Here is a 13901-nt window from a genome sequence, read left to right as displayed (position 1 = left end):
GGCAGCAGCAGGGGGCCTCGCCTGCACCGCAGACGCACCTTTTCCTCTGCTCCACCAGAGCCTGCTTCTCCCGGAGGTCCCTGAGGGCCAAGACCCGGCTCTCCTCCAGTCTTCTCACTCGAGCCACTGTCTGGTAAAGGGACGATTGGTACGGCAACGAGAGGTCGGGTAACATGCTCTTGAAGGAGGTAGTCTTCCTCCTAAAACACAAAGTGCACTCCACTGCACGCTCTGCACCCACACAGACAGCACTGCGAACTCGACTCAAAGTCCAAGAGCAGGGCCTGCCAATCGGCTGCCTCGGGAGACACGATAGCTACCAACCGTGGTCACCAGAGCCACAGCAGGGACCTGTGCTCATCTCAGCAGTCACCAGGATGGTGGACTGCAGCGGGACACTGAGCCCCACTGACCACCACTGAATGCCAGCGACTGAAGCAGAAGTCACAGGAAAAGACATCCCCAGACCCCCCTGAGAAGTGGCTGCAGCGTCAGCATGTGACTGAGTCGAGGCTGAGGCTTGGGCAGCCTCAGCCCACGCTGCCAAGCACACGCCCAGCTGGAGCTGGGATCTAAAGGGGACAAGCTTGCCACGACTTACTTGGAAAAGCATCATTATCATTCCTAACAGCAGGGGAAGGAGGGAGGGAGCAGCGGGCTACACTGCTGTCCCCAGGGACGGAGAACACCCTAAGAGCTTGGGCCTCCTAGGCCTTGCTGTGGCTGGAAACCCATGGCACACTGCCAAGGTCACTGTCTGTCAGAGTGCTCAAGGTCCCTACACCTTTACAATGTTCGACCTCCAGGACCGAGAAGGGTCAGTGCCCCCATCGTTAGTCCCCTCCCATGCAGCCCACACCTCTCCACCTATCCTCACGCCACCCAGCTCCTGCGCATGTGGCCCAGCACCCCCACAGGTGCACTGTGCATCTGCTCCTGGGTGGCTCTGGAGGGCCACAGATATCTGTCACGTTCCCATCTCTAAGATCCAGTCATGTCCCCTTGGATGCGATGAGATGCTCTGGGGGACATGTCATCTAGGTTCAGTTGTTATTCTGACACATTTTTCCTCTATACATGTATCCATATGTGCACACAGACATACACATGTCCACACACACCACCTGTGTCTGGTCTATCTCCTCTGTGACCTCACATATCCATACATGCACACAGGTGGGCACACACACACACACACACACACACACACACACACACACCACCTGTGTCTGGTCTATCTCCTCTGTGACCTCACATATCCATACGTGCACACAGGTGCACACACACACACACACACACACACCACCTGTGTCTGGTCTATCTCCTCTGTGACCTCACATATCCATACATGCACACAGGTGCACACACACACACACACACACACACACCACCTGTGTCTGGTCTATCTCCTCTGTGATCTCACATGTCCATACATGCACACAGGTGCACACACACACACACACCACCTGTGTCTGGTCTATCTCCTCTGTGACCTCACATATCCATACATGCACACAGGTGCACACACACACACACACACACACCACCTGTGTCTGGTCTATCTCCTCTGTGACCTCACATATCCATACATGCACACAGGTGCACACACACACACACACACACACACACCACCTGTGTCTGGTCTATCTCCTCTATGACCTCACATATCCATACATGCACACAGGTGGGCACACACACACACACACACACACACACACACACCACCTGTGTCTGGTCTATCTCCTCTATGACCTCACATATCCATACGTGCACACAGGTGGGCACACACACACACACACACACACACACACACACACCACCTGTGTCTGGTCTATCTTCTCTGTGACCTCACATATCCATACATGCACACAGGTGGGCACACACACACACACACACACACACACACACCACCTGTGTCTGGTCTATCTCCTCTGTGACCTCACATATCCATACATGCACACAGGTGCACACACACACACACACACACACACACCACCTGTGTCTGGTCTATCTCCTCTGTGATCCCACATGTCCATACGTGCACACAGGTACACACACACACACACACCACCTGTGTCTGGTCTATCTCCTCTGTGACCTCACATATCCATACATGCACACAGGTGCACACATACCCCACCTGTGATTAGTCTATCTCCTCTGTCACCTCACATATCCATACATGCACACAGGTGTGCACACACACAAAACCTGTGATTGGTCTATCTCCTCTATGAACTCACATATCCATACATGCACACAGGTGCACACACACACACCACCTGTGATTGGTCTATCTCCTCTATGAACTCACATATCCATACATGCACACAGGTGCGCACACACACACCACCTGTGACTGGTCTTCTCCCTTGTGACCTCACTTATCCATACATGAACACAGGTGTGCACACACACACCACCTGTGATTGGTCTATCTCCTCTCTGACCTCACATATCCATACATGCACACAGGTGCACACACACACACCACCTGTGACTGGTCTTCTCCCTTGTGACCTCACATATCCATACACGCACACAGGTGTGCACACACACTCCACCTGTGATTAGTCTATCTCTTCTGTGACCTCACATATCCATACATGCACACAGGTGCACACACACACACCACCTGTGACTGGTCTTCTCCCTGTGACCTCACTTATCCATACATGAACACAGGTGTGCACACACACACCACCTGTGACTGGTCTTCTCCCTTGTGACCTCACATATCCATATATGCACATAGGTGCACATGTGTGCACACACACACACCACTTGTGACTGGTCTTCTCCCTGTGACCTCACATATCCATACGTGCACACAGGTGCGCACACACACACCACCTGTGACTGGTCTTCTCCCTTGTGACCTCACTTATCCATACATGAACACAGGTGTGCACACACACACCACCTGTGATTGGTCTATCTCCTCTCTGACCTCACTTATCCATACATGAACACAGGTGCACACACACACACCACCTGTGACTGGTCTTCTCCCTTGTGACCTCACATATCCATACACGCACACAGGTGTGCACACACACTCCACCTGTGATTAGTCTATCTCCTCTGTGAACTCACATATCCATATGTGCACAGAGGTGCACACACACACACACCACCTGTGACTGGTCTTCTCCCTGTGACCTCACATATCCATACATGCACACAGGTGCGTGCACACACACACCACCTGTGACTGGTCTTCTCCCTTGTGACCTCACATATCCATATATGCACATAGGTGCACATGTGTGCACACACACACACCACCTGTGACTGGCCTTCTCCCTGTGACGTCACACATCCATACGTGCACACAGGTGCACACACAACCAACCCTGTCTGGTCTTCTCTCAAGTGACCTCCCATTGAGCGCCTTCTCCTGGGGGCTCCTGCCTACTCTGGTCCTGACCCGGGTGGCACTCGTGGCACTCACACACTGTAAGTTGTGGTCACACTTCTGCGAACACTTTCAGTTGCTCCCAGCCTTACCTGAGTAGGCTCCGTGGCTTTAGGTGCTCTTTCCCCTTACTGCTTAATGCTGCCTTGAGATTTGGGGGCAGCTCGATGGGCAGGAGCTGGTGCTCCAGGACCTCAGCCTTCTCGTTCTCCACGATCTCCTGTCTCAGCTTCCAGAAGCGCCTGATCTCCTCCTCGCTTGCCCAGTGCTCTGTGGCGTCGGGGGGCCTCCGGAACTCACTCAGGTGGAGCCCTTCCACGGGCGGGAAGAAGTCCGCCTCCTGTCCCCCCAGCGTGGCCTTCAGGTCCCAAGGGCTCCTGGTTTTCTCATGAGGCAGGCAGTCCTGGGACAAATCCAGCTGGGGGTCTGGAAGCTCACTCGGGTCCAGCTTCTTAACTGGTGGAGCCTCTGACAGAAGGAAATGCCATTTTAGCAGCCTGAGCATCAAGGCCACCTCCAAGAGCAGTGCGCGCCCAGATGCCGGAAAGGTGGGAGGGCGTCCCCTCACCTCCACGCAGCAGGCTGCCTCGGAGCCCAGCAGCTGCTGCACAGACAGGAGCAGACATCTCTCCAAGAGGCCAGATCTCTTTGCACAAGTGTCACTGTCCGGGGTAGGACGTGTGCACATGAGGGGTCTCTCCACATGCAGTCGGCATCTCTGCTCCCACCCTTGAGCCCTCGAGCCCTGACTTAACTTACGGCTAGCCTGCTGCTCTTGTGTGGCCATGCCTCTGCTGACTAACAGAGACTTTGGATCCACATCAGCCACGGGAGAGAAAAACTAGCCCAGGAGTGTTTCTCACTGTGTTTGGAATTGGGACCAGACTGCATTTCTGTTGATGGAAACAGGTGCTCAGAACTGTGAGCCGGGAGGACAGAGGCTGCAGCAGGGGCCCTGCCAGGCGGGGCAGCAGCTAAGGGATGGGGGCCAAAGGGAGTGTCTCACTCCAGTCACTGCTGCACCTTTTGTTCTTAAATTTTAAACAGCTGTGACCACTCTGAGCTATTGTTTGGTAAAGCATACAACCACTGTCAGACTTTCAGGCCCAGCCCGTTGTCTGTCTGCCATCCACGTGTCAGCTGCACGGCCACCCCAGCTCCAGCTGCAGCCTGCTCCGTAAACTGCAATTGGGTGGAAAGTAGTTGAGAAAGAACACTGAATGAAACTGCACACTCAAGCACTCATTATAAAAAGTATTTTCAGAATTAGCAGTTTACAGATTGTTCTCCTTTTAGCAGAGCCTTTCTCTAAACACCCCGTGGAAGGGGCTGCAGGTGCCAAGGGGCACCACCCAGCTGTCATCCCTGTACATGCCCAGGGGGCTTCTCTCCCTGCCTAAACCACAGTGAGTGAGTGGGAACTCACACAGGTGCCACACTCGCACTGCACAGGACAGCATGTCCCCCACCTCTGCACCTCACGGACTGCTACATGCTGGGGGTTTGCAGTATTTAAGAAAAGGCTCACAAAATAGGCAAAGACACACTTTTAAAAGTCCTAATTAGTTGTGAAATTCCCCTGGTGTATTTTTAGCAACTGGAAATGTGCACATTTGGCCAGTTTGCCTGTGGATAGTCCATTTAGGGGAGAGTGGAAACTGTAGACTCCTGAGAGCGCCCCCTGGAAGAAGATGGTGCCACACTCAGCAAGGACGAGAGGCCAGAGACCATGCACAGCCGTTGGAAACCACCTGGGGGCCCAGCCCTGACGTGGGAAGACACAGAAGCAGCAGGTATTCATTTTTGACAAACTATTTGATGTATTTTGGGCTTTTTAGTTTGAAATGGCCTCAAACTTAAAGAACAGTGCAAGAACAGGGTGGAGGGCCTGAGCTGCACCTGATGCCAGGTGCGCAGCTGTGGAGTCCCACCTGGCACCAGGGCCACAGCTGTGTCCACGCTGCCCTCCCTCTCAGACACGGCTTCTACCTCAGATGGACTCTCCCGCAAGGGCCACCCCAGCCTGGAGAACTGGGGTGTCAGACTGAAGGCTCACTGTCCACCCACAGACCCTCTATGTGTCCCAACAGTGCCCTCTTCCATCTCTCTCCAAATAGGTCAAGCATTCATGGCTTCCTGCTCCTTTGGTCTCCTCCAATCTGGAAAGACCCTGCTGGCCATTCCCTTCCCTGGTGTGCTCCTCTGTGAAGGGTGCAGACTGTCCTGTGCAATGTCCCTCCATGGGGTCCGTGGGGTCTATCCTTGAGTAGACTGCATCTTGGGCCCCCAGGTAGGCCTAACGGCCCCTGTCCTCACGCAGCTCCCCAGCTGCAGAGTCCAGGCCCTCATGCCTACCTCTCCTCAGCCACCCAGGCTCATGCTACCTGATGCCCCAGCCAGGTGCCACTGCCCTCCACGGTGCAGTCCAGGTCAGACAGCCAGGGGTGCAGATGTGTCCAAGACCCCAACTTGCAGACTCTTCCCCACTGGGGGCATCCTGTTCATTCTTCCCATGCCCCACAACCCATCAGCATCATAAAAGCCAGGCGCTTTTGCCATGTACCCCAGAAGGAGCCAGCCTACCGAACGAGACTGTTGGGGACAACCCAAAGGACACTTATGGGCCTGTGACCTGCTGCCTGCTAAGAGTACACCACCCACATGCTCTCAGCAGCTATGCAGCCCAAACCATGCCAAGGTCAGGTGCCGTGCAGCATGGCAGTGCCAGCAGAGACTCCAGCAGTTCCCAGGGTAAGCTGACTGCCCACTCTTGAAGGCCAGGGTATCGGGCCAGTGAGAAACACTCCTGCATTACAGCCCACCCTTGACCTCCACACATGATCAAAAGCTGGCTGCTTTCTCGGCTGGAGGAGACGCCAGCCGCTCTGCTAGGGCACTCCCTCCTGGAGGAGATGCCAGCTGGAGCTTGGTCAATGTGTGTGTACTCCTCCACTGGGTGCCATTTTCACTGTCCCCAACCAACCTGTCTCTAGCATCACAATGGCTATCTGCCTTTCCCAGTCCATGTCACAAGATTCGTGGCAGCTTTTGATGCCACTGCACATGCCTCTCACACAGGATGGCAGGCCTGGAGAGCATACACCATCTCCGGAGCTAAGGGCACCAGGGTGCAGTGCTTCCTGGGCTTGGCACCACCACTCTGTGAGTCTTCCTATGCAGACATTCCTGGGGGTCTTCTGATTGGCACCTGGTGTCCTCACCAGCTGCTCTCGGCCCTCTGGCTCATGGTACACTGCCCTCCACCAGTGTTTCCCGGGTTCGCCTCCAAGCCAGCCACTGGCTCGAGCATCCAGATCTTGGAGCTGCTTCCGAGGATTCAACCTAGACATCGCACAGTGTGTATGACCAACACTCTGAAGTGAGGCATCCGGGCCATCTGCGATGGATCGAGGACAGATGCATTAAGCACAGGCCTGGTCATCTTGGACCAGGCTTTTCTACCAGCTTCTGGATGCTACAGTCCATCAGGAGAATGAAGCTCTTACTCTTTCCTCTCTCCCCAGGCTCCTCTTGTCTCTGCCAAGTCCAAGCCCAGCTCCTCTGAGCCCATCAGCAGACCACTCTGCACAGGGTGCTGTAGGCAGGGGCTCACTGCAGGAGCCCCTAGAAGGCATCTGGAAAGCTTATCACAATGGCCAAAAAACCCCAAACATAAGCAAACAAGAAACGAAAACCAAAAACCACAGCCCTCCGGAAGTCTCTGTTTATAAAGTGCAATGAGCACACCAAGGAGAGAGGCTTTTCTTCCTCCTCTGTTGTTTCAAAGCCCTGCAGCCTCTTCCCTGGAGAACTCCCACCGGCTGAAGACCCCAGGAGAGTCACAGTGGCCGTGCCTGGAGGCAACTCCCAACAGGCCCAGAAGCAAGTCTCCTTACCCAGGGCACCTCCAAGGAGTTCAGGAGCTCGGCTGTGGGCTTGGGATCACTGGAAGCTGTTACCAAGTACATGCCACCTGGGCCACAAGTGCAAGCTCACGTGTCACTGCCACAGGCCAACTGTTTACATATGCAATTTACATTATCTATGTGGCTTTCTTGGCTAATCATTAAAAATGCACACGTTCCTACGTATAGAGTATATGACTTAGTCCAACTTTAACCACGGTGAAGTCAATGTTTCAGAATGTTTACTGTTTTGGTGAGCTTCATGGTGATTCTCCTTCATCTCTATTTCACTTTACTTTTTCTAAGTGTAAGTAACTACAAGACCATTTGAGATCAGATGAGATTGTGAGCCCTGAAAACATCTTCCGGTCATGTGCTGACAAGGTGGAGTAGCTGAGCAAGGGCCTGCTGCAGAGCTGACAAGACCAACACGCTGGCAGGGCCCCTCTGCTCCTCTCCTGTACCTGCAGGCTTACTTTGGTCTTCTAATGGAGCACGGAGCACGGGCCTCCTGAGCCTCTGCTCCCTGCTGGCTTCGTTAAGTTCCCACAGTGACCTCCAGACAGGCTCTGTGATGCACCCTGGGGACGTGGATCCTCGAGCACAGGCCAAGCGAGGTGGTGTGGCTGGTCCTCTTGGGACCCTCAGAGGACAGCAGCTGCCCAGATCTTCAGGAGGACATCAAGAAGAGAGGAACGAGCTCCACCCTGGCCTAGAAAAGCTTGACCCCCAGTCCATGCACGATGTCATCAGTTGCATCCCCAGCCATCGTCCCACAAACCTGAAGCAGCTGACTCTCTGGGGAAGGAGTGCTCCACTGCACAGATCCGCAGGAAGGTCAGGATGGCCACCACTCCTTTCTGCACGATGAGCTGAGGAGGGAATTCCAGAGGGCAGTGTCTTAAGTTCAGTGCCTTCAGCGTGGCCACGTTCCCTGCAATGGAGGAGAGAAACGTCAGTGCTCTGCAAGACGCTGCTGCGGGGACACAGACGAGATCAAAGCAGCTGGTCTTGCCTTTAAAACGACTCTAGTTGGTATTGGGGTCAGAGCAGAGGAGGACAGCTGAGCTTGCTCTTTAAAAGCTGCAGGAAAGCACAATCCACAGATTGAGAACAGGCTACATGAAACAATAGCAGCAAAAGCCACCTGCATGCACCACTCGCAACACCCATTTGCTGCATAAAAGCTGCACCAGACCCACAGAGGTGGGGAAATGTGTCCTGCCCTCGGGGAGTGGGCAGTCACCCAGAACTGCCTGTGGGCAGTCCCAGATGCTGGGTCCAGCAGACAGACTTCAAAGCAGCCATGACAGCTGGGCATGGTGGCGCACGCCTGTAATCCCAGCCACTTGGAAGGCTGAGGCAGGAGGGTCGTGAGTTCAAAGCCATCCTCTGCAACTTAGCGAGACCCTGTCTCAAAATAAAACATAAAATGGGCTGGGGGGAGGGGGATATGACTCAATGGTTAAGCACCTGTGGGTTCAATCCCTGATACCAAAACAAAGGAAATACTACCTTACCCACCCTCCAGCCCTATCTGCTGTGTGCATCCACAGGCTCCAGCAACCCAAAAGAGCAGCATTTAAAATCATCTGTTGTTTTATTGTTCTAACACTTACCCAGCTCCACGGGTAACACTTTGATAGGATTTCTTTCTAAAAGCAAAGTTTTCAAATGCCTTTAAAGCAAAAAAGTAAAATTAAAAATTAAAAAGCAGAAAATTAAAAATGACCACACCTAAAATATACCGTCAAATCTCTTCATTTTCCTTCTCTTTCAGAAGTAAGTGCAACATAGATCCCAACCCCGATTCCAGCACTGACCTGCCACTGGCAGCCCCAGTCAGCGTAAGGCTCTGCCCCGGCACCACCTGTACCTGGGGCCAGGCCACTCTCCACCGTGGGTGCTGCCTGGGCACTGTGGGTGCTGCCCGGGCACCGTGGGCACTCAGCAGCATCCTGGGCCTCCCCCTAGAGATGCTGTGTGGTTCCCTCCAGCTGTGACAGCCCCACTGTCTCTGGACACTGCCAACAGTCTTCTGGGGCAAACCCGCCAGCCAAGAAGCCCTGCGCTAGGCTTTCCACCTCTTCCCATCGGGACTGCGCCTTGACCCCAACCCATGGCACGCTGTGAGCAGTCCAGGTGCTTCCTGGGCTCCGGAAGGAGTTTCAGCAGTGTTTGGAGACCCAGCTGTGCAGGACACACCTACGCCATCAGAGGCAGTCACACACCAGGCTTCTGGGAAGTCTCAAGGCAGGCACGGCCAGAGGGGACTTCTAGATGTGTGCCTTCTCTCCGTAGTGCCTATTAACAGCTCATGCATTAAGACAAAATGTGCCATAGACAGACGGGGTATACAAAAGGTGCCCTCTAAAATTCACTGACTGAATCATGATGGAAAAAATCAGTATTTTACATTAAACTTTATTTTGCACTTCTTCTTCTGCTCATTTTTCACATCTACTTCTGAGGACTGTATCATCTGTCCACCTGTGCAACTGCGTACTCAAGACGTTGAGATCTTGGTCAGCTGTGATGTGGGTGAACTTTTTCACCCCCCAAGGCAAATGAGACTCAGACAGGCCCCCCCCCCAGGTACTGCCTCACGTAGGGGAAGTGAGTGTGGCCAACTCTGCCATGTGGGGTGGTCTGAGAAGCTGTGTGGGGAAGGAGAGCTGCCACTGTGGACTGCACCAACTTGCACCCCAGCCAGGTCCGCACTGTCCAGCTGGAGCCACTGGAGCCATGCAGCCTTCTACCAGCCAGGGTCATTGCACACAGAAGCGTGGCCCAAGCTTCTTTTGGGGCAGGTGCTGCCACCAGTAGGGGCTGGTGCTGCCTGCTGCCCGTGCTCCTGGCTCAGCACCGCCTGAGCTGCTGCAGGGAGGGCCAACGGGGCCACAGGTCAGCCCAGGAGGCCAAGCAGGGCAGGGCTTGCACCGTCTTCTTGCACTGTCTCTTGGTGAAGCCAGCGTCAGCAGGTGACAGTGGACAGTGACCAGGAGTCCTGTCTTCTCCCAGGGTGCCCTTGAGAAGGGCCCCAGACCCTCGGGCACAGCGAGGGAGCCAGCATGTTTGTGATCTTTTGAGGCCAGATTGCAGCTGACGAAGACACAGGTACAAGACAGAGGCTTCCCGCCAGTATGTCATGAAAATGAATTTTCTGATTGCAATCCAGAGGAAAATCCGATTACCGAAGGATTAGACAGTTTTCTTTTACCCTCTTGGTTCTTCCTTACTATTGGGGTTTTTAAGGAATAAACTGCTGAGGGAATCCTTCCCTGCAGTGCTCAAGGTGGACCATCCCAGGGCTGCCCTTTTGGCTGCTGGGTTTTGGTCCCTTTCACTCTCACCACACAGACACAGCTACCAGGAAGCAAGGATGGTGTCTCTCCCTGTGAGACGTCTGTCTCTCCCAGTAGGGCCCCAGACACCCAGGATGGCAGAGGACAGAGTCAGCTCGCCTCCTCTTCTCCAGCGCCAAAGCCCCGGGGAGCTCGGCCCTCGCGGTAGTGCTTCTTCTTGGGAGGTGGGATGCTTCCCAAGAGCACAGGAGAGTCCCCTACCATGTACCATTGCCCCAGAATGTTCTCATCCACACTGTAAACAAACGACTGACTTGTAACACAGTCCCTTACGTCCTAGCAGTTCAACCTTCACTCATAGATTACTTCATTTCAATGATTCTCAATTGAACATACAAATCTACATAGAAAATTGGACTTGTCTGCCTGGGGATCTATTTTTTAAGAATTTCTCTCTGCTAGAAAACTCACATGTCCAAGTCACTGAGAAAGGGAAATTCTAAGGTTTTTAATAGGTCTACGATCACTCAAGATTTCTAATTGACATGTCTTAGCTCTTCAGCAAACTGATCCCATCTTAATCATATAATGGGTCATAAATCACAGAACAAGGTGTACCTAAACAACAAGAAGCAGCAGGCATTGGCTGGCAAAATCAAAGAATTCCAAACTCTGAGCTCTGTGTGCTTATTTTAGGAAGAAGTGTACTTGCAGAAATAGGCTTTAGTTTATTTTTACTCTTGAGTAGCAATTACTCACCCGAACTGAGTGCTGAGGCTAAGACAATTTATGAACAAAAAGCACTCACTCATCCAAACACAGAGGCTGATGGCCCTGTGAGGCAGGAAGCCTTCACAAATGCAGAAGCCACAAGCCCAGAGGCACAGGAGGCTGCTGGGCAGCCTTGCCTCAAATGCTGGCTCCTCTTGGGTCCACCCGTGACGCCCCCCAGCGCTCCAGGCGTCCCCACCTGCTTCAGTACTAGCCTGTCATCAGACTGGGCTAGCGACTGACGGGCACTCCTCATGGTCACATGGAGCAAGAGCACTCCTTAAACTACTTCCAAAAGCCTCACCCTGGCACTGCACCGCAGCCTGCATGACACAGTCACCGGGGACACCATGGTGTAGGAACGCCCCTCTTCCTGGTGGGGAGCGAGTCTGAATGATTCGGATTTTCCTTCCCTGAGCCTGAGAGGCTCTGACTCTCACCACATCTCGTAGTGACCTGGACACTGCTTGAAGTTTGAGGACACGCCTTCAGACGGAGGCCGGTCGCCCCATGGATTGAGCCACCCTCTCCTGTTCCTTTGTGATGTTACCCCTTTGCCCTGCTTGGGACAGAATGTTCCCTGGAAATGCCCTTTGTGTGTCCCCTTCTCTGGCTCTGCCTTTGAGCATGACCTTCCTAGACGTCAGTCAACCTGCTGACAGCAGACATCAGGAAGCCAGACTCAACCCCCTGAAACCTGACCCCCTGCCTCATTTGAATGGCTTCTCCTCAATAAAGGGTTCAGCACATGCTCGCTCGCTCTCTTTCTGGGGACCCTTAAGGTCAGAGGAGCTGTCACATGAACTCAAAGAGAAAAGTCTGTCTCTTGTGTGGATATTTCACGCAGCCCAGTTCCCCTGGAGGGACCCGAAGCGCGGCCAGGTGCTGCCTCTGGCCTGGACGGCTGCAGTGGCCTCCCAGCCATCCCTCTGCTTCCACTCTCGTCCCTGCAGCCTCCCCTCATGGTGTGGCTCAGGCCAAGTCCCACTGCTCCCTCTCCACTCACCCCTCCTGGGACTTCCCAGCTCTCCCTAAATGAATCCCAGAGTTGAGAACATGGGTTCTGCGGGCTGGCTCCCCACTGTGGGATGAATACACGAGGAGAACAGCTTAAAGGAGCATTTGGGCTCACAGTTCCAAAGGCTTAGGGCCACAGTCGGCTGGCACATTGCTCTTAGGCCTGTGGTGATGGCAGGGCATGCGGAGAAAAGGGCTCCCCTCCTGGCATCCAAGAAGCAGAGAGGGAGGAAGGGGCAGGGGACAGGAGACACTCTCCCAGGGACACCCCCACTGGCCCACTTCCTGCAACGAGGTCCCACCTCCTACAGTGTCTACCACCTCCCAGTGTCCCTTCAGCTATGCCCCATCAACGGGTTGGTCCACTGACAAGGTCAGCCTGTAGGGTTCAATTACCTCCCCAAAGCCCTGCCTCTGGACATTGCTGCCTGGGACCAAGCCTCAACACAGGAGCCTCTGGGGGACACTCCAGATCCAACCCTGTAGGCTCCAAGCTCAGTGACGCCCCAGACCTTACTACACCCCCAGCTCTGATTTGCACACTGGCCTCCAGGCCGTCATAGTCACAGCTAGGAGAGTGTGGCACATTTGGACAGCACACCTCCGACTGGCTCTAAAATGATCTAACACCTGCATTCTAAAGTAACCCCAGGAAAGCAGGCACTGATGCAGCCTAAAGAGAGGGAACAGGAACTCTGACTCACTTGTGAGAGCCAATCCCAGAGGGAAGCGCCTTGATTCTGTTGTACCGGAGGTCGAGCCAAGTCAGGTTTGGCAGCAGCTGGAAGAAATCTCTAGGAATCACGCAGAGGGCATTCCTCTGAAGATGTAATTGCTTGCACAGAAAAGAACAGAAAATGTCTCATTAACCAACCCAGTTTCGAAACATGGTTTATTCAAGAAAGCATTTCCAGAAAGACAGTATACTAACGACCATGTGTGGCACCTTAAAAAGTAACAAGACATTTTACCCTTATAGATTTAAACAGCTGACGCAGAATCAAACCAGAGTTGTTTTCAGAGCTGAGAGTGACTTCTGTGTGCCATGACAAGTACCTGCCTTCTCAATGAGGTACCTTTTGACACCAAACTCACCCAGGGCTTCACAGACCATTTTCTCCCTCCTCTGCTCCACACTCAGCGTCATGACTCTGGGTAACCCAGTGAACTGTTCCCTTGATGAGCAGGTCCTGGGGATCCACCCAAGTTCATGGCTAAGGGAAAGCTGCTGGAAATAGGGGTCTTCTATGGCACTATTTATGATAGATGGATGCACAGAAGTCCCTTCAGAAGCCATTTCAGAACAGTGTGGCCCATCAGCTCAGAAACATCCAAGTCACCATCATGGATAAGACCAGGTGGCAGCAAGACTGCTTGTCTATCTACAACCTACACACAACTGTCCCCACGTATCCACAGGGAGGCTGAAACCATGGAAAAGTACTGCATATGTGCTGCGTGCATCCCCCAATACACACACACCTA

The 13901-nt window shown here is 53.6% G+C and overlaps 1 protein-coding gene across 1 annotated transcript in view; it reads right to left on the bottom strand.

Moving 5' to 3' along the window:
• The window catches only part of Lrrc27 (leucine rich repeat containing 27), a 29230-nt gene that overhangs the window by 11720 nt on the left and 3609 nt on the right, over window positions 1–13901 (bottom strand). Inside the window, exons 3-7 of the mRNA XM_026410290.2 lie at window positions 13121–13251; window positions 8943–9001; window positions 8105–8257; window positions 3511–3886; window positions 39–200 (exon numbers count right to left, since the gene is read on the bottom strand). Of these exons, the coding sequence (XP_026266075.1) occupies window positions 39–200; window positions 3511–3886; window positions 8105–8257; window positions 8943–9001; window positions 13121–13251 (881 nt within the window). The remainder of the gene's footprint in view (window positions 1–38; window positions 201–3510; window positions 3887–8104; window positions 8258–8942; window positions 9002–13120; window positions 13252–13901) is intronic.

This window comes from Urocitellus parryii, chromosome 5, assembly GCF_045843805.1.
Source record: "Urocitellus parryii isolate mUroPar1 chromosome 5, mUroPar1.hap1, whole genome shotgun sequence".
In the NCBI taxonomy this organism is placed as follows: Eukaryota; Metazoa; Chordata; class Mammalia; order Rodentia; family Sciuridae; genus Urocitellus; species Urocitellus parryii.
Note: the sequence above shows the minus strand (reverse complement) of the source record. Positions and strands in the feature narration are given on the sequence as shown.